Below are 21,137 nucleotides of genomic sequence, written 5' to 3' on the forward strand. Positions count from 1 at the left end.
AACACAACAAAAACGACGAGACCGGATCAACAGCTGCAATGAAACTGAGATAACGTAGGATGCTGTAAAATAACTCACTTATTTATTCCTGATATTTATATGATTATAAATCTATTTTTCAATATGTTCCAATAACAATTTTTTCCCGTAGAGAAAATAAGTTTTGCTTTCCAATACAATGTCACTTACATTTTAATATCAATAAAGCTTACATATACCTGCTTGAAAATCAATCCATTTCTTTACAAATATGATAGCTTTAGTAGGCTTCAAAATGACTCGTATCGTTTGAATAACCATGGACCAGCGGTTGGCTTATTAAGCTTCCTTGAACTGGAAGTTAACTCGAGGAGAGTTTTCCTCTTTTAGTTATGATAAAAAACCTGTTTAACGTTTAACTTGCGAAATAAGAGACAATACAACTGAAATTCCATTAAAGTGCTGTGTTGGGTCATGTTGGATTTCTCTTAATTCGACAAAAAAAACCCTCGAGTAATGCCCTAAACTCATAGAAAATATAACGGAAAAAGCCAATAAAACTCAACAGGAGTCTTAACGTAACGTAACCGAGTTAGTTACCTTTGTGAAGGTAAGATATTAAGTAATGCTTGACTTGGATCGCCTGTGAAGTGAATGAACAAGTATTTCATCCAAACGATTTGTAAAACTTCTCGCACAGCGAGTCTTGTACCTAATCCTCATTCACTAAGTTGCGCAGAACCCTGTATACTAACCACCGCTTCAAAGGCAAAGTTAGTTTCGACCTACAGACAACATTTTAGGAGTTTGGCTGTACTTTGTTGTCATAACGTTAAAAAGTTGCACATTTGGGCATACAATATCGAGAGCTTTTTGTAAAATTTAAACGTCATACATTTAGTGAAAACTTGTTTAAGCCGGTCATGTGATTGGGGCGTTGACCCGAAAGGGGAGGTTAGACCATGTTGTTCTTTACAGACATTGCTCCAAGCACACTTGACAAGTTTCTGCAAGATTTTCCATGTTGGAATCTGTTGTGGCAACCCACTCATGACCGCATTGCTCAAGTTTCGTTCAGCGCGCAGCCTTTCTTATTTTTGTCTCCACAGGTGTCAGATGGCACATCAATTCCAACAACAACGTCATTTTCTTTAGCCGAGGTAGAATCAAGGCTGTCCAAGTCTTTCTCAACAGTAAAATTGCACTGGTCTTCCACATGCTCTTCGCTAGCGATAGGGTAATCACGCGACCAATTGCTGACTACCTCACCGTCTGTGTCATCATCCTCCTGCGCAGAATTGTCGTCTCCTTCGACAGAATCCATTCTTTCATACTTGTGAACGGTCCTTAAAGCTAGAATATTGACTGGAAAATGAACCACTTTAGCCGGCTTGGACTGAAAAAGAAAGAATATTAAACAGCGGCGCTTCGATCGTTAGTTTCAGGCTTCGCAATTCATAAAATATTACTTTCAAATATCAGATCCCAGTTGGTTAATATACGTTAACGTTGTTGCTGTCTACATCATGATCAAACGTTAGTTGTCTCTAAAGAAAGAGAAACCCGTGCTCCGGAATTCGTAAAAAAAGCACACAAATTTAAAGTAGATATATACCTTCTGCATAGATTGGCTAAAAAAAACAAAACAAATAAAAATAAAATAAAAACACAACAACAAAAAAAGGTTCTTAAAAAAAACATACGTTCCCGATATTGAACATCCGAATACTATCCTGAAGCCAGCTTAAGTTAATCTGTGTTCTTGAGTTTTGCATTCTTATTGATAATCGATCTCGTGACAGGATGTGAATTGAAAGTCACCACAGTTCGGGTGGCATAGTCCTAGTATTAGTGAACGGAAATATTTCTGACAGAATTCCTCCCTCCAACTACTTAACTGTGTAATTTCATTTACTCCGAGGCACTCACCGGAGCGTTTGGGTTTTTCAAAATAGATCCCCTTCTGCGGATAACTTCACCAGGCATCATGACATAGTCTGGACACTCTCCTCCTAATTCTACGATGACAGATGGCTCACAATCTAACGATTTCAATTCAGTCGATGGGACTTTAGGCATTTCCGAAGTTTTCTTGAGCTCTTCCGAGGGATTTCCGATATATGTAACTGGTGGTGGTGATTCAGCTGAAATGACCGTGACCTCGACATCGGAAGAGTCGTGTTCTGGGTTGCTACCATCGTTGCGAGGCTCCGAGCTTGGTTCCACAGCGGTGTCGGGTCGGAGTGGATGGACTACAGCGATTGGTTGCGAGGAGGTTTTTGTTCCAGGGGGAGCTGAGTAGGAAAAGGAGAAAGTAAGCATTAACAGGCGTATGAAGTTAGATTCGCGACTAAATTGGTCATTTATCACAGCTCTTCGACTAGTTGTGTGTCGACTTCGTCTCGTTGACTCCTGAGATCGACTCGTCGTGAATCAGTTACAACCCCAGAGCCCTCAAAATCTCTAAGCCGAGACGGCCCTCGGGTTAGATGTTACAAAATGACGGCTACGGATAGGGAAAGTAGCTTGGGTGATCTCAAAGTCATGGTTGCCGAAATGTAGCGGAGCCCAAGGTATAAAATAGGATTTCTTCATAAGTCTCAAATGGTAAAGAGGGGTCTACTGCGCGTGCGCTACACGTTGACCCGGGTATGGACTGTTGCTGTATCTCTCCTGTATCTGTCGATGATTAGATGATTAGATTACAAGAAGTTATTAGCATTTCTTTTTGACAACTCTTAACTTCATTCGAAAAAAATCATCATTGAAAGGATAGTAGTTAATGATCGGGTTACGCGGACTCCCCTCGTGGTTTGCAGTTGCGACGCATTTACTCAAACTTTCGCTCTAACGAGCATATCTGTGAGAGATTTACCTCTCTAATACGATATATTCGGAGGCTTTGTGTACAGCAACGACTGATTTTGCATTAACCCCCAGTTCTCTATTGTTTGTTTGTTTAAGGTCACACTGTGTGGAATGTAATGACAAATAGCAATATTTTCTCGTGAGTTGTCGTGATCTCTCTACAAAATTGATTGGATAGCCACGTGCTTTTAGTCGCAATTTGAAGTTAGAGAGGCAATCTTGAAATGTTGTTTTTGAAGAGTTTGTTCCAAGATGTCTCATTGTTTCACCTCCTTCGACATGCAGTGAGTGAGACGATTCCGGTCGCCGTGGCCGTCGCAAAAATCTGAGTTGCTAAAAGTCCCTATTGTCTAGTCCGAGGGCCCTCTTGGCTTAAAGATTTTGAGGGCTCTGGGGTTGTAACTGATTCACAACGAGTCGACCAATTTAGACCCGGATCTAACCTCGCTATCCAATGGATAGCGATCACTATTCGACGGATAAAATGTACTCCAACCAACACATCTCATCCGCTGAAAAGCTACTCATCCGCTGCATAAAGTTATCCGCTCTTTGAACTGGGGACGGAATTGTATGAAATTTCATATCTTTCATATTCATTTCATATATTTCATATTCAACGCGAATTACGCTCAGATTGACACAGAAAAATCACATGTTTACAACACTTGGCATCTACAGTAATTACAAGACGTTGCGTTAGTTTCACTGCAAGTCAGGGGCACAAACCTCGAGATTCATGCAGATCCGTTTCTTGTTGCATGTTACTACTGGTGGTAAGACAAGGCACAGTGCGACCTGACATGAGCGACATGAGCGCAGACTCAAGCTTTTGAACTGAAGGTCTTCTGTCAGGGTCCACCCAGCACTGTAACATTAATTGATACCTACAAAGTAAAGAACACAAGAACCTTCATGTACAGCATCGTAAACAGAACCACTAAAAAGTAGTCAGTAACTTTGATTTGAATGGCCACACTCGAGGATTCCATCAATAGATTCAAAATCAGTCAGTCTCCTGTGAGCCAGCTCATGGATACATTGGACTAAAGTAGAAAAGACAGTTCAACAAACAGGAGAAGAGGGATTGGTGGGTTCGGAGTATTGAAAGTTATTTGGCGGGAATAGAAGTTGAGTTGAAAATATAGTCAAAGTTGGGCCAGTTAGTAATGCTGAAAATTTTCATTAAAAAGGCGCAAAAAAAATTGGGGTCGTCTCGCTGGTGTTTCTACGATTACGTACAGCCATAAGGGTCCGCTCGAGGACACGTAAAACTACCGCTTTCACCGAACATGTAAAAACTAAAGCACGAGATGCGACATAGTGACGCCTTGTCAGTAGTATTTTTTCAAATATGGGTTGTCTTAGCCTATGTGCAGACGTGTCCTGTAGTTCACAGTTGGAACGCAGACAGCCTAAGCTCAGGTCACAGTCACTAGACAGCGTGTAATAAAGAATTCATTAAATGGATTTTATTTCGATCAAATAAAAGCTTTTATGTCTCCCTCCCGGGTGCCCTCTCTATTAGGTTTTTCACAGGGGACAGGGGTGAGTTGGTTGTGAGACAATGGCACAGGTTCCTCGTTTGAACCTTGGATCCTTACTAAAACAAATCACCATCGTATGATTACCACGAGACTCTCAGGACAATAACCTTTTGGCAAGATCACGAGGCTTTGGCCAAATGTTCATTCACAGTAAAAATACTTAGCCTCGCTTTCATAGTTGGGCAAAGACCCTTTATAAGAGGGCGTATCCATTAGTTCGCCCTCTCAGTCTACAAGCCTTAAACTTCAGATTTCAGGAAAATCAAGCAATCAACCCACCTCCATCCCCGTCTTCCGCCCGTGTAATTATTGTATTTAATTTTCTAGCTTGCCTTTTTTCTGGCCCTCACCTTTGCCAAGCTTTTAATACCTAATTGTTACCTCATCGTTTGTCAGATATTAGTTCAAGTTTTATACTTTTCAATTAAAAGCGGCCATTAACAATGGCCAAATGTTTATCCCAAAACGAAGTGAGTTTGTGTTATGTTTTTAAGGTTTTACTGAAGCGCTCTAGCAAACAAGCTTGGCTGTTGGCAATCAAAATTGATCTCTTTAAATGATGCACGCAACCACAGAGAGGAGACATAAAAACCAGTAATTAACTGTGTTTGCAAGGACCACCGCGACAAAATAAAAGTACCGGATCCTGTAGTGGAGGATCTAACTAAGAAAACAGCGAAAAACGCACAAACGCTTGCTGTGCAGGCTATTCCGATGATGACAATAACCCCTCGCAAAACTGGCTTCCAACGGTTGGAGTGATAGTGTTAACGATGTACCGTTAAGCGTACTTCGCCAAACTTAATTCCTTGTGAAGCGAGACCGGAGACCAGAGGTTTATGATTTTGTCATACACAAAATGTGGTTTCCTTGGATTATGCGACCAAAAAAATCAATGTTTAATAAGGGGTTGGTCATGTAATTCTCAGGAAGGAGGTGGGCCATGATTTTTTCATCCACGACATTTCCAAATGTTTCGGCCCACCACCACCCCCCCGCCCCCCATACTTTTGTAAACGTAAACACGAGGGAATTAACTGTGAGATTAACTGAGATTGTAGAAACGCAACTTTGTATTCTAATACGGTAAACAGGAAAGACTTGACAATACTCGTTCTCGATGAAACGGGCGAAGAGTTCTCCGTTCGCTCCCTTTGTGACGTGACCTTGTTTATGATCATCTACAATTTTTGACCAGTCCCTAAGCGTTTACTTACATCTACAAAACGAACGAGTACAATTTTCGCATGCAACGTTTTTTTTCCACGATGAAATGCTTTCAGTGGCTATAATCAATTTATTAAGGGGTCTTAGTTTTCGCAGTACGAAAACTAAGACCCGATTCAAGTACAAGCACCGCAAGCCATTTTCAGCAATTATTGAGCTTAAATGCATTGCACGAAGATATCACTTTTCGGTTAAGCTACCCTGAAATAAGAACACCACTCATGTCTTGCGAATCCGACTTCTGTCACGTCTGAACCTTAACGGGCAATATCTAATCTTCAAATAGTAGGTTCAGTAGGTTTTTACCACGTTTTATCCGTGTGAAGGTCGTTCCTGAAGATTGACAAAACATCACATAAAGCGCAGTTAACGGAATTGTTAGTTGTGTAGGATATGCAAGGCTGGTCTAATCACTGTGAAGAAGACTCTATCAGAGTCAAATTGAAAAGATTAGAATTTTACTTTCATACAGTGTAGAGTTAAAAACTTATAATTTCAACCGAAGTCACATAAAGCGTTCTAAACAACAGTTCGCGCTCTAAATCGCGCTCTACAAGGAAATGGTCAGATGCGAAGAGAATTCTTGTACAACTCGTAATTTCGACATATAAAATATTTAGGGGGGCTTAGTTTTCATAGCGGGATCTTAAGTCTTAGGCCTTAGTTTTCGCAACACCTGGAAATTCTCTTCGCCACAATCTGACCTCGAAACGCAATGTAATTTCTTCGCCGTGAACTTTCGAATTTCCACTGTTTGAACTGTCGTACATTCCTTAGAACTTATCCTTTCGCTTAACCGTAGCAAAAAAAGGTTGTCACTTTAAATAGTCATAGAACATTTTTGTATGGTTGTATAAATAACGGTTTAGTTTTGTTAACAATACTAGTGCTCAGAACTAGTATCATCTTTCTTTCTTTCATCTATCATCTCATCTTTGGCTGCGGACGGCTTGGATGGAAATGGTTGCAACTTGAAAAACTGGCCTTTATTTTCAAGTTTCTTCTGAGTATTTTGGAAAAAAATGCTCCAAAATGAAATGCCATATGTAGTTTTTTCTTTGTCTTCCCAATGTAATACTTTAATTGTTAACAAATAAAAAAATAGAAAAGACAACACAAGGATGAGGCGTTCGCTGTTTTCTGACAGATTACTTTAAAGAAGAACTTAAAAGTCTACCGATGTGGACATCTTATGTCCAGAAATGCACCTAACCCTGAATTTGGGTACTTTACATAAGATATGTCTACCTTTTTTTTATTTTCATATCACTTCATACAGTTCACATATCTCATTAGCGGGCATTTCTGGACATATTTCCACTTAGAGCTGGTTTTTCTTACACTAAGTCCAGGACGTTCCCCTGGATGCATGGCTCCGGCAGCTGATAGAGGCGGTCTTGTATCACACTCTGTAAGACCTCTTCATCTGAAAGCTGTTCATAAGGCTGTTTACCACATTCCACAATTTCCCAAAGTGTTACTCCAAATGACCTGCAAAATCAACCAAACAGTTAGGCCCGGTTCAGATGCCGAACTTTTCATGAGCCGAACCTAATACCTCGAACTAAGTACATGAAAAGTTCGGCGTCTGAATCAGTTGAGAACGGCTGTTTCAATTTGGAACGGCTCACCCGGGAATTTCGGCTTTGGAACGGCTTTGATTCAGACGTCGAACTTTTCATGAGCCGAACCTAATGCATAAATTATTATAACGTATTTCAAATAAATCACAATTTTTGGGTGACATTAAGGAATATAAATCAGCTTCATAGGGCAGACCGAAAGCGTCACGTGAACCAGACTAACTAACCTTGCCGGCATCTAATTGGCTGACATTTAGGTCTGAGTCGTGTTACTGGTTAGAGTAATTTTGTACGACACAAAACCGGAAAGAGTCTTTCCAAAGTCCTTGGAAAAAAGTCCTTAATCACGGATAATGATAAAACAAAATAAAAAATCATCTCTTCGCTCAGGGAGAAACAAAGGCAAGCCATTATTTTGTTTTGAGATGCTTGTGTATTAAGGCCCCTCACCACACATTTCCCTGGCTGCACGGCGGTTTGGCTACCAGGACTCCATCCTCCTGTGTGACCACGTCTTCTGGCGCAAGCCATCTCACGGGAATGGTGTTAGGCGCGTTTGGTATGTTATAGTAGTCAGCCTGAAATTGTATAGAGAGAGATAAAATAACAGTTTATAATTACTTGGAAATATACCGACATGAGTGAACTGAAAAATTTAGTGAATTCACGCACCTCATAAACGCATCTTGAAATTCCATAATCTCCAATCTTTACGGACAAGTCGGAAAATACAAGACAGTTTCGAGCAGCAAGGTCGCTGAAAGGTCAAGAGAAATTCAAAAGTCAGAAAAATGTAAGATAAAATTAGATAATTGGAAAATCCAAAATATCTCATAGACAATATTTTTTTCAAACAGATCAAACTTCAAGTTATACAAAAAACGACCCTTGAAATTTTACCGCATGATGGAATCAAATGTTGATTGCACAACGCTGAAAACAGCAGCCCTGTTAGGCGCGGTTTAAAGGCCACGTGGCGCAATTTGTTGGTTATGAGATGTACATTTAACTCACCTGTGATAAGAGAAGTTAGCGTGTAAGCAATGAAGACCGGAGGCGATATCTATTGACATACGCAGTGGAAGAGGAACCCCTTCCCGCTTCTTGTCACAGCGTTGTTCCAAAAGAAATTTCTTTAAATCTCCCTGTGAGCACGAACAAATATACGGATAAGTGTGCGAAACTAAGGGCTTTTCCTCACTGTCACTGAGAATTCACACCTCCGTATATGTTCTCTCAAACATATTTCCTTATCTAGGGCCCCGTGCAACTCAGTCGTTAAAGTTCGAAAAAAAAGTACTGTGAGAGTTTTGAAAAAATCGAGTTAGCTTTCGTAAGCCATTTCAGAAATCCACCAAAACAGTTAGGACAAAAGACAACAGAATCCTAGCTTACCACTGGCGTATGTTCTAAAATGACGAGGTAAGGTTCTTGCTCTGTTGCTTGTCCTAAAACACCTAACACGTTCTTGTGTTCCACGCATCTGCTGACGACAAAGCTCAATTAATCACCTCCTTCTTCTGACGACAGGACAGAATCTGTACAGGTCCTAAAATGATCCCGTTCCCGAAAAGATCCCCGACCCCAAAATGATCCCCCGTTTTTGCTTTGTTTTTTTGTTTTTTCACGTTGAACCCGACATGATCCCCAACTAATTTTTGGAACGGAATGTAAAAAGGGGATTGTGGATTGACAAAACGTAAGTAAAAGTGACGTTCACAGAATAAGGCAAACTTCAACAAATAAATAAGATAAGACAAGAAAACATAAGATAACTTTATTTAGACAGGTAAAGTCGTTCAGGTAATTACAAGGAGAAAAAGAGAAAACTATAACTAACAACTAATAATACAGTAAAATACAAGAATTATGTCTGCTTTAAAATTAAAATTAATAAATCGACAAATAGAGGTAACAATTGGAAGTACTGCTTTGATTTCTTCCAAGATTTGGGATGAGGTGTTAAAAAAAAATAGTAATGAACAACTTCACGCACTAATTACAGTGTAAAGTCAGTGTCAATTGACATGGCTTACCTTTTGGAAAATAGGAAGACAGCAAAGTATGGATTCTTACACGTGCAAACGACTATTTAGTAAATAAACCGCTTCAGGCGGCTGGTATATCGGCTGATAATGTCCGCGGCTGAGAGATTGTCCGAAAAATGAATATTTTATCGAGAAGCGAAGCTTCGAGGGCAAATGTGAAATTTCGAGGACAATCTCTCAGCCAAGGACATTATCAGTCGACATACCAGCAAGCCAGATATGGGTTTATTTATTTTATAACCCTCCCATTAATTTTTATATTGTGCGAAAACCGCTCGTAAAAAAGCCAGTGCTGATCTGATGGCGGATGCGCGCGATTGACGTAAACAAGTACATTTGATTGGTTCACATGGAGGAACTTTATTTTCACTGTGATTGGACCAAAACTTGAAAAACTGACTCCGTTTTCGTAGGACTAAATCTGAAAGTCTACTCGTAACTTTCTACACCTTCAAAGACGTTGACAGCAATTTTTGTTGACATTTTTGTACTTTCCGGAACAGCAATTGCGACCCGCTTTTTTTTTTTTTTGTAAACATGACTGGACATCTACAAAACGAGTTTGTTTTTCTTCCATGTAAAATAATAAAGATGAAAAGGTAAAACTCTTGAGCTGGCTATTTTCCGCTGGCTTTGTTTCTTTTCAAAGGAAATAATAGGAGGGCAAATATCGACGCAGGCGGGGGTTATTGCGTGATAACCGTCCTGTGAATTTGCACCACGTGACGTAAAGTAGCCAATAAAATCGCGCGCAAATTAATGGGTGGGTTATAACTTTAGGTAACTGCTGTTATTAACTTTGATTCAGTGATTTTTTTGAAATTATACATCTATAATATTGACGAATTTAACTGATACAAAGACTACACTACGCAAGATTACATAACACGCTTGTTCGTAAAAATTATAACTTAATTAATATGCGAAAGGTTTCTCATCATTTTAAACTTACGTCCGCATCTTTCGGCTATTCTAATTTCGTTTCTGGAGGCTTAACTTCATTTCTGAATTTACACTTTTTAAATAGCAAAACATAAGAAGAATTGAAAACCACGCGCTTCGCTACATTGTGTTTAGGCTCGGTTTAGGTGAGCAACCAGTCAAAGGAGGCGGAAGATTGGAACAAGAAGAGATGTTTATAGCGTTTTCTACAACATCTAAATGCGCCACCGCCTTTACGCGGCTGAGGCGGATAAAGTTGATAAAGTGGACGTCAATCAAAAGAAAAGTCATCGAAATCATTTTGAATTCTGACAGAATTTCTAGAAAACAGAGCCAAATGAAAATGAGAATTTTTACCCGCCGAGAAAAGGAAAAAATTTGTCTGAACTAAGCCAGTTACAGTTTTAATAAGGAAATGCAAACAAAAAACGAATAAAAGAGCAAAGTTGTTATGTCCAAAATGTCTATCAGTCTTAAAACCCGAGAGACCTGTTCACAATTCCGCAGAGAAGCAAGCCATTCCTTACCGAAAATTAGTTGGGGATCAGTTCGGGGTCGGGAATCATTTCGGGGCCTGTGCAAATCTCACAAACCTTAATACGTCGGTTTCTTTTAGAAAAATCTCTTTCATCTGTGAAGCAGAGTTTCGTCTTAGCTCCTGTGGAAGATACAGCAACAAACATTTTTAACACAATAACCTGCAAAGAATATATTAATTTACTGATTTAGGCCGTGTCGAGATATCTGGCACCCAGAGGGAGACGAAGAATGTTCTCGCAAAGCTGGGGATTATAACTCGGGTATTGCAAAGTGAAAACACTCACCTATCCACTGAGGCATGGAACACGCCTAAGAATTTGGTCATTTTGTAACTGCTGTAAATGCATTGCTAAGCCATTGGCCTAACAAGTTATGTATTATTACATCATACTAAAACCGTTCGCATCTGCTGCTTATCTTTAGTTTTTATAATATACGGTATTACCCCTCTCTCGCCCCCGTTTAATCCGTTCCATTTAAGTTTCAATGCAGTTGTTTGAGTTTTGTACAGAAACTATTTTAAGGACAAAAGCGGTGTTTTAAGATATAAAATAAGATCCCTCTCCATTATTAAGCCCCCCCCCCCCCCCCCGGTCTTGATAGAGCTTTTTAATACCGTTCGTTGTCCATCAGCAGCTCATTCAAATGTAAACTAACTCACCTTAATCACCACCTTTGTTCTCCTCCATCCAGGTTTAATCCTATAAGCGTCTCCTTCGTACACCTGCAAGAAGTGACAACAAATTATTGACTAACACTCTATTACGTGTGGGTTTAGCAGCCAGTCGTTCTTGTCTTGTTCCTTTTTCCCTCGTTCCTACTTTTGCAACTGCTAACAACAGCAGGGGGAGGAAGGGGCTGAAGGGGGTAACTGGTTGATCGCTGGTGCGCGGAGAAAGTGGTGTCGAACTACGCGACTCCTGCTCACGCGTAACAGCTGATAAAAAAGATTTTCGTAGACAAGAATACCTTTGCCCTTGTCTCTTTCTATATTTCAAGGACATTGCCAACATGATGGGGTTGACAGGCCCGCATGACTCTAGCAAGATTAAGCCATTCTCGTGATTTTTCTCAGACGGCTGTACAGTATATTTCGTTACGTAATGATCATTATTTTGTTAAATATGCTGAGTCCTCCTAAGACGAACAAATGTACTCTCTAGGACGCTCAACTCGCCGTAATTTCATATTTTCTAGTGATTTTTGACCCCAAAATCTTGTGTTTTAATTTTCCATTTTCTGTGCTATTTGAGGTAGCTACAAAAAAAATTCCCCCCCCCCCCCCCAAAAAAAAAAACAAGCGAATCAGCCCAAATAAACACCATTTTTGTTCATTGTATATATTGCTTGTCTTGTGCAGAAAATATAAAGGAAATCTATTTTCTACCAAAATTTGACTGGTTCTTACGCGGACGCGCTGTTAAGTTTTAGTTTCCTGCTTTACCCTTAGCCTTTCATTCACGGAATTGTCTTGAATCTTTAAAGTTGATTGAACGTTTTCTTTTTTATATTGCGGCCAGAGAAATCTGTTCAGCTGTATGTTAATTCAGTGTTTACGTCCTGATCATTTCGATTACGTTTGACACCGAAGGGGGATTTATCGCACTATGGAATTTCGTATTCTTTCAGTCACGTCGTTTCCTCGGATTTTCACGGTAAGCTCCTTTAAAGGTTTTCATGTTTGCGTTTGATGTTTGCTGAAACGAGCAGCTCCAACTATCAAAGCGTAGCCTTTCTCGTAGATGCTCTTTTGGCTCGTCACGCAATCTTTCCTCCCCAACGAGAAGAGCCAAAAGAGCGCCTGGGAGGGAGGTTAATCGAAGTCACAATCAATTAATTGGTATTGGAAATCAATGGAAATCGAAGCCCAAAAGTTGAGTGAGTTTCGATTTCCATTGATTATGATCGATTTTCATTGATTAAAATTGATTATCATTGATTATTCAAATATCGGTTTCCTTTTCAATAAAACGCATCACGTGAATTGACAAATGATTTTAATAAGTTTATTTGTTCAAATATATCCTTTAATTTTAGCATCACATTAATATTAATTAATTAACTAAAACGAGTGATGCTCTTAAAACAACATTTTATTCCCTTTTCCTATATTTTCTTCCTCAGTATTAAAAGATCCCAAATGCAAGAGTTTGCGCCCAGGCGTCCGCCATTGTATCATTGTTGAAATCATCATAAAAAGAGAGAACGTTTTTTCATGTCCATTTCACTGGTTATTATATAAAAAAGCCTATCACAACACACAAATTTCGCTTTACTTTTACATTGTTTGATAGTACCAAATTCAGTACAAGTATAAGCCCCCTTCAGTTCTAAATCGAGTCTCTGAAATCTATGCCGGGCTAATGCCCTATAATTAGCAATTTTGATTCTGCAACTAAAACAAATAATTTCTATACAATCTGAATAGGGGAAAATGTACTAACATTTACTCGTGCAACGGAAAAATCAATAAAATTAAGACGTGTCGGTGAATGAGTTTGGTTGAACCAATCAATATCAATCAATTAATTATTATTCATTATTATTGATTATATTGATTGCAATCAATGATTGATTTTTATTGATTGATACCGCCGGGGTTTAAAATGGAGAAACCTAAAATGCCTAAGTTTTTGGGCGACGTCAGAGAATATGCAATCTTCAGAGCGGATTTAGAAACACGCCATCGAGGCACGATACAGTAAACGCGAAGCCGTCACGTTTATTCGCACCTATCTTCAGGGCGAACCGCTGGATCTCATCAAAGGTATCGGAACAGATTATGACGCAGCAGCAGATTATGACGCATCTGGGCCCGGTTGTTCGAAAGCCGATTAACGCTAATCCACGATTAAAAGTTTAACCAAGGTTTTCATGTTGCTCGTTAGGACTGTTTTTAAAGGCTAATTTTAAGCTAATGGTAAAGAAAGGTTTAACGCAAAACTGAGGGACGAAAATCTTGTGGAAGAATTCGTATGGGTTAGTAAACAAACTCGAATCAAAGTATACGTTAACCCAGGATTAGCTTAATCGGGCTCTGAACAACTGGACCCTGGATTGTATATAGGTGACCCGAGATTCTTTTGAGACACGATCATGCACGATATAGTAAAATTCAAGGCTCTCCGTGATGGCGAAGATGCGCGTTTTTGCGAACTGGTTCATTAAGCGATGTTATAACAACTTGAATGTCCATGTGTTGTCGCTAATTGAACAAAAGATATGCTCGGATGACAGGAAAGTATGGTCACGAGATCTCGAGAGGAATAAACAGCCCGCTACTCTACAAAATTTGATGACATGGATGACAGTGGAAATGAAATCTCTATGCGAGCTACAGCCCTCCTCCGGACAGCAAGCACTACGCATCACGCAGTACATTACGTAAACAAAGCGAATGACGAAGGAAAAAGAACTCCTAACTGGATAAGGTGTTGGATGTGCAAGAGTATGAACTACTGGCCAGATCAGTGTCAAAAATTGTCGGCCCTAAATGAAGATGAGCGTCTTAAAGCTGTAAAGGATAATCATGCCTGTTTTAGCTGCCTTAAAAGGGCTGGAAGAGATCACAGCGTGTCCAACTGCAGCCAAAGAAAAGAATGTACAGAACATGACAACGGAACTCGCTGCAAGTATTATCACCATCCTCTATTACATAAAAGTATAGGGAAGAAAGTAACCGTCTCGTCAGTCACCGACAATCAGGATGCCTTGCTCCCAGTTATTTCCGCAGACATCGGTGGACAAGATGGCTTCTACAAGCGTGGTAACGTACTTCTTGACTCGGGAGCACAAATCAGTTTGATTCGTTTAGACACTGCAGAAAGCCTGGGATTAGAAGGAAAGAATGTCTCAATCACGATAACCAAGATCGGCGGAGAGGAAGAAGAAATGAAGACAAAGGAGTTCAAAGTACGAGTAACGTCTCTGGAAAACAAACGAAGTTTCGTCATAAAGGCTGTTGGAATTCCGCAAATCAGCAATAATATTGCCGGGATCCCAAAGGAAGACGTCGCAGAACTTACAGGCATAACAGGAGCGAAGATGTACCGAGGCACAGGAACAGTGGATCTCCTTATAGGCATAGACTACGCCCGAATGCACACAGGAGAGAAGAAGCAATCAGGACATCTAGTAGCCAGAAATTCGCCTCTCGGATGGGTAATCTTCGGAGCCGCACCAGGGAAAAGTCAAGAAACCAACAGAGTATTGCTCGTCAGTTACACCACTCCTGTTGATATATCTGATTTTTGGACTACGGAAGCTATGGGAGTAGCTGTGAAGCCATGCATCTGCTCAGCTAGCAAATTAACTCATTCAGAGCGAGAGGAATCAAGAATAATTCAGAGTTCATGTAAGGAAGTAGGAGATCAATGGATGATTTCTTACCCGTGGAAAACGGACCCGAAGAATCTGCCAGACAACAGGCTTCAAGCGATAAAGAAAATAGAAGCAACAGAACGCCGATTATCGAAGAACCCAGAGAACGCTGAGGCATACAACAAGCAAATGCAGGAGATGGAAGAAATGAAGTTTTCTAGGAAGCTATCGGAGACGGAATTAGCCGAATACAAAGGTCCTGTCCATTACATTACGCATCAGGCAGTTCTGAGACCTGACAAGAAAAGCACACCCTTACGAATTGTGTTCAATTCCTCCTCAGTTAACCAAGGCCACAAACTGAACGATTACTGGTTGAAGGGGCCCAACATGTTGAATAGCCTATTCGGAGTAGTACTGCGCCTTAGAGAAAACCAAGTAGCTATCAGTGGAGACATCTCCAAAATGTACCATAGAATTCTCATACTACTACCCGATCAGCATGTACACAGGTTCTTTTGGAGAGAAATGCAGACAGATCGAACGCCTGACACCTATGTGAAGGCCGTTTTAACGTTCGGCGACAAGCCAGCTCCAGCCGTGGCACAGATAGCCTTAAGAAAAACCGCAGAAGAAGGAGAAAGCGTGAATCCAAGCGCAACGAAGACGTTGAAGAACAACAGTTACATGGATGATATCCTGGATTGCGTCCATACTGTATCAGAAGCTCGACAATTGACAACCGGAATAGATAACGTACTGGACAAAGGTGGTTTTAAAGTCAAGGAATGGCAGTCAAACAAAGATTTGGAGAATACCGGCGATCAACAGAAAGCGGCGAAGTCCATGTCCCCAATGGTTCAGTTGAAAAGTGCTAGGTATTGTCTGGAATACCAGTGAAGACACATTCAAGTTCAAAGTGAAGACTGAAGCCATCGCTGGCCTGAACCTTACTAAGTTGACAAAGAGAAGTATTCTCAGCCAAATAGCAGGAATTTTCGATCGTATTGGATTTGCATCAGCTTTCCTGATACGAGCGAAGATTGGATTTCAAGAACTATGGCAGCAGGCATTTGAATGGGATGAAGACCTTCCACCGGAAGTTCAACAGAAATGGTGTATCCTCTTCAAGGAAATGAAAGAGTTGAACGAAGTCTCATTTCAAAGAAGCCTATCACCTCAGCACCCGGTAGAATCAGCTCAGCCAACGCTCTGTATTTTTGCAGACGTATCCCAAGACGCTTTTGGAGCATGCGCTTACGCCAGATGGCTAACCGCAAATGGAGACTTTGATGTCAGATTTATTGCTGCAAAGTCAAGAGTAGCTCCCCTCAAAGAGCTTACAATTCCCCGCCTGGAACTGCAAGCAGCAGTGTTGGCTTCCCGATTGCAGGTCACAATAAAGGAAGAGTCACGCTTCACTGACAGTACCATAGTATTGGCATGGATACGCAGCAAAGCAAGACGCCAGAAACCATTCGTCTCCAGCAGAATAGGAGAAATTCAGAGCAACAGCGACCCGGCCCAATGGAAGCACATTCCAAGCGAACACACTGTAGCAGATGATGTTTCACGTGGCATAACAGTATCATAATTGTCAGGCAGATGGCAAAACGGACCAGAGTTTTCACGCCTGCCAAGAGAACAATGGCCCCAAGATGAACCAGAGCCAAATCAAGAAGAAGTTCAAAGAGAATGTAGAAACGCGAAAGAAGTAGGAGCAGTTTCAGTTACGCCAAGTGTCATAAACTTTGACGCATACTCCAGCTGGAAGAAGCTTGTGCGGATAATGGCATGGGTGCTCCAGCTGAAACAAACGTTCCTCGCTAAAAGGAATAAAGAAGACGAGAAGTTTAAAACCAGACAAAGTCCCCTTACAGCTCACGAACTAGAAAAAAGAAGAAAATATCTGATCAAAGAAGCACAGAAGAGCCTGCACAACCGTCTCCGGAACGATGAATTAAAGATGTTGAGTCCATACGTAGACGATGAAGGCATAATCCGAGTCGGAGGACACGTAGACAAGGCAATCGTGTCTTACGAAACGAAGCACCCCGTCTTATTACCACATGATCACAAGATATCTCGTCTAATCACGCAAGAAGCGCATCAGTGTGGACATCCAGGTGTAGCAACCACAGCAGCTAAAGCAAGAGCGAAGTACTGGATCTTACGAGTTCATGACCTGGCAAAAACGATCAAATCATTCAAGTGTGTTATCTGTAGAAAAATGAAACCAAAGACAGAGACGCGGATAATGGCCGAGCTACCTCAACACCGAACAGCACAAGACAGCCCGCCATTTCACTACACGTCGTGTGATTACTTCGGTCCTTTGACAGTGAAAATTGGAAGAAACAAACCAGCAAAGCATTATGGGATTATCTTCATTTGCTTTAATACTGGAGCAGTTTATCTGGAAATGGCCACTGACCTTTCTACAATGGAATTCATGCAAGCGCTTCGCAGATTCTTTCCCTCAGAGGTTACCCCGCTATGATACTGAGCGACAATGGAACGCAGATGGTAGGCGCCGAAAAGGAACTCCGCAAGATGATTGAAGGCTGGAACACTGAGAATCTTCGCGAGTACTTTGCTAACAGACATGGAATGGAAATTCATAACCCCAGCGGCACCACACCAGAATGGATGCGCTGAAGCACTAGCGAAAAGCTGCAAGGTCGCTCTTAAGAGAGCAATTAGAAATCACAACCTTACACCATTAGAGTTGTACACCTGTCTATATATTAGAGGTCGCGAATCTAGTCAATCAACGTCCGATCGGTCGAGTCCCAAACGATCCCGATGATGAAGCTCATTTCCGCCCGAATGACATGTTATTGGGCAGAGCCTCCCCTCAAGTCCCACAGAGACCCTTTTGTGAAACGAGAAACCCAAGGAGAAGAGTTGCGTTCATTCACAAGATAGTGGACTCCTTCTGGAGACGATGGACCAGAGACGTATTCCCGTTACTGGTACCATGTAAGAAATGGAACACAAGCAAACGAAACGTTCGCGTAGATGACTTTGTCATGGTGTTAGACCAGAATGCAGTCAGAGGAAAATGGGTCGTCGGCAGAGTACTGGAAGTATACCCTGGTCAAGACGGCAGAGTAAGGAACGTAAAGGTGAAGACAGCTACTGGAGACTACTCAAGGCTCATCACCAAGATTGCAGTGATTGAACCAGCCGAAGGCTTTGACTAGGCAGTGAAAATGAAGAACAGTTTTCCTTTAAAATTATTTTATCGGGGCGGAGGAAATATCACCGCGACAAACATTAGTAATTGACAGTGATTTCTTTGATACTTTGATTGACACTTTTACCCACTTAAATCAAGCAGTTTTAGATTACTGTCTCAGTTGAACACATGTTTTTGGAGATCGAAGATCATCAGTTTTTCAGTTCAGTATTCAGCTGACCCGTTCAAGTATAATGTTAACGGAAAATCCGTCACAGAAGTAAATTCAGTTTCAAGTCATTTTATGTCGATCATTTTCCATTTAAGTCAGTCGTTTTAATGTTGCAAATACTAGAAAATCTTAGCAATCGCATTACAATTATGTTTCTTTCAGATCGAATAACTATTCTCAATAAAAGCCAATTATACGATTTACCGGTTTTCCGATAACGTAGCTAGTGTGTCGATTCTCCAACGCCGGTCCAAGTTTAAAGGGTTAATAGAGTATTAATACACAAGAAGAGTATTAATTAATGATTCCCCGGGTCCGCGTTTAAGTGGCGAAGCCGCGAAACCGAGGCGCAAAGCCCCGGCTTAACGATCAGACATTTTCTTTCAATGTAATGTTGGGAGAACATGTTTCCACGTTTAGCCGCCTCTCTCAAATTTGCATTTAAATGGTTTTCCATTTTTGATTTAGACCAAACATTTCATCCAACATTTTCCGTTACGAACAGTTCGTACTAATGTTCAACCGCGAACGGGATATGATACCCATGCGAGGCGCAACCCCAACCTAAGAAAAATCAAGTAAAAATAACAAATGAGAACGCTAATAAAAATCACGAAGATTACGAACAGTGGCAGGGGCAGTCACGTGTCAGGAGAGGCTAGATTGCAAAAAGAATTCCAGGGATTTACAGTTCTGTTGAAAAACGAAGCCTGAAAAGTAGTGGTTCGGCAGTGAGCAGGTCTTAACGTCAGAGTAGGGTTCTGAGTGCGAGAACGATCATGCGGGACAAAAGTAACAAATCGATCAATGTTCAAGTCGGTAGATACAAAGATACTATATTATTATAGAGAAAGACAAGCACGATGTTAGACTAAAATGGTTGCATCGTTTCACCGGGGCTTACCGCCGCGGAAAATATATATCTGGTCACTCAGTAGGCAACCTGATTTCCATGTAATTTACAGATCACCAATGCTTGATTTTTCGATCATTATTTTGCCACAGAGTACAAGGCTGTTTTTCTTTTGACTAAAATTGCACGGCTAATCATTCAATTCCCAAAAAACAAGACCAATTCCTCCTGGTAAGCTTCAGTATGGCAATAATTCGCCACGAAGACTTCATGTAGCACCCAGCCTGTGTTCCCTTTTCATTTACTCACTAAACCAAGGCAAAATCCCTCGTGAATGGAAATCCGCTGATGTCACACCTATCCACAAAAAAAGATTCTAAAGAGGTTGCGGAAAATTATCACCCTCTATCTTTACTCCCCATTGTCAGTAAACTTCTGGAACGCTGCGTGGGCAATCGATTTTACACACACGTGAGACTCCTGATAAGCGCGCTGCAGCATGGATTCCTGCCAAACCGTTCTTGTGTAACCCAGCCCTTGTCAGTCTTACACACAATCGGACAGTCCTTAGATAAGAACATTCAGACAGATATTATTTATCTGGATTTTGCTAAGGCCTTCGCCACTGTCGATTACAGCGTTCTTCTGGGAAAGCTGAGGTCAAAAAGGTCAACTGTTCTGCTGGTTCAAGGACTACCTAACTAAGCGTACACAATGGGTGGTTCTTGAGGGTGCGGCCTCACTTTGGTCTCATGTAACCTCTGGTGTACCGCAGGGGAGCATTTTAGGCCCCCTGTCGTTCACTCTGCTTATAAATGACCTGCCGGATGAAGCTTTTGACGGCGTGAAGGCTGCACTCTACGCCGACGACACCACGCTATATCGAAATGTCTCGTTTACAGAACACTGTTGCCTCATACAAGACACTCTCTCAAATACAGTATGCACTATTGGTCACAGCGTGGTAATATAAGATTCATCACGTATAACTGTAAAGCACTAATTGTGACTAGGAAAAAGACCCCGATTGGTTTTGACTACACCCTTGACCCTACACAGCTGTGTTACACCAAACATGGTCGCCCGCTCACGTTACTCTGAATGCTAAGGTGGAACAGGTGCAGAGCCGTGCAAGCAGGAGGATTCTACGCACGCGCAGAGGCGAGATGTCATACAAGGAGCGGCTGACTATGCTAGACTTCCTTCCACTCTCTCTAGATCGCAAACTCAATCACTTTTTTAAAAATGCCTTTATTGTAGTACTGATTAAGATGTTCTGAACTACGTATCTTTTGTTTCCCACGGTCGTACAAGACAAAGTAACTCCTTTAATCTATGAACTCCTCTTTGTAAAACATCTGCTTTTCGGGCCTCGTAGTTTAACAGAATAGTTAAACTTTGCAACTATGTTTGTAAGCTAGCACCCCCAACCAGTTTTTACTCGCCTAATCCCTTTCAACTTTTTGCCCGCAAATTAATGAGCACTCATCTGTCGAGGGTATATGATCTCAATTACCCCTGCACGTGGACGCTAGTCCCAACGTGCCCAAGCCATTCTTAATTTTTTCTCCCTTAACGAATGCTTACGTATTCATTTTGTTTTAATTGAGGTCTTAATCCAGGGGCGGTGCCTCGCATGGGACGTTCGTCCCGTTGCACCTGTGCCTTTTGGGTCTTGCTTCTTTCTTTTTAATTTATATTATATATTGTAAAAGGAGCATCCAATAAAGCTGTTAACAAAAAAAACTTTTAATTTGAAATGTCTTTTGGAAGTGTTTCTCTCATCGCAAAAAAAAAAAACTCTAGTAAACAGTCTA

General features: G+C 41.0%; 2 protein-coding genes and 1 pseudogene across 2 annotated transcripts in view; 2 read left to right on the top strand and 1 right to left on the bottom strand.

Annotated features, from left to right (window-relative positions):
- Window positions 1-60: 60 nt before the first annotated feature.
- Window positions 61-21,137, bottom strand: part of LOC146484418 (uncharacterized) — a 42,147-nt gene continuing 21,070 nt past the window's right edge. The window contains exons 6-15 of the mRNA XM_085104913.1: window positions 11,396-11,458; window positions 10,788-10,852; window positions 8,600-8,687; window positions 8,219-8,349; window positions 7,877-7,961; window positions 7,655-7,782; window positions 6,963-7,112; window positions 3,577-3,734; window positions 1,909-2,273; window positions 61-1,375 (exon numbers count right to left, since the gene is read on the bottom strand). Coding sequence (XP_084961039.1) covers window positions 1,043-1,375; window positions 1,909-2,273; window positions 3,577-3,734; window positions 6,963-7,112; window positions 7,655-7,782; window positions 7,877-7,961; window positions 8,219-8,349; window positions 8,600-8,687; window positions 10,788-10,852; window positions 11,396-11,458 — 1,566 coding nt within the window. The 3' untranslated portion in view covers window positions 61-1,042. The remainder of the gene's footprint in view (window positions 1,376-1,908; window positions 2,274-3,576; window positions 3,735-6,962; window positions 7,113-7,654; window positions 7,783-7,876; window positions 7,962-8,218; window positions 8,350-8,599; window positions 8,688-10,787; window positions 10,853-11,395; window positions 11,459-21,137) is intronic.
- LOC146484419 (uncharacterized) lies at window positions 13,928-15,965 on the top strand. The gene has a single exon (XM_085104914.1). It carries the CDS (start codon window positions 14,035-14,037, stop codon window positions 15,952-15,954), a length of 1,920 nt encoding a protein of 639 aa, XP_084961040.1. The 5' UTR covers window positions 13,928-14,034; the 3' UTR covers window positions 15,955-15,965.
- LOC146484420 (uncharacterized) lies at window positions 16,831-21,097 on the top strand (annotated as a pseudogene).

This window comes from Pavona decussata, unplaced genomic scaffold (genome assembly GCF_977016875.1).
Source record: "Pavona decussata unplaced genomic scaffold, jaPavDecu1.1 SCAFFOLD_34, whole genome shotgun sequence".
NCBI classification, from domain to species: Eukaryota; Metazoa; Cnidaria; class Anthozoa; order Scleractinia; family Agariciidae; genus Pavona; species Pavona decussata.

Excerpts from the sequence above, each read along its gene's own strand:
- LOC146484419 (XM_085104914.1), top strand. The coding sequence starts at position 14,035 with ATGGATGACAGTGGAAATGAAATCTCTATGCGAGCTACAGCCCTCCTC.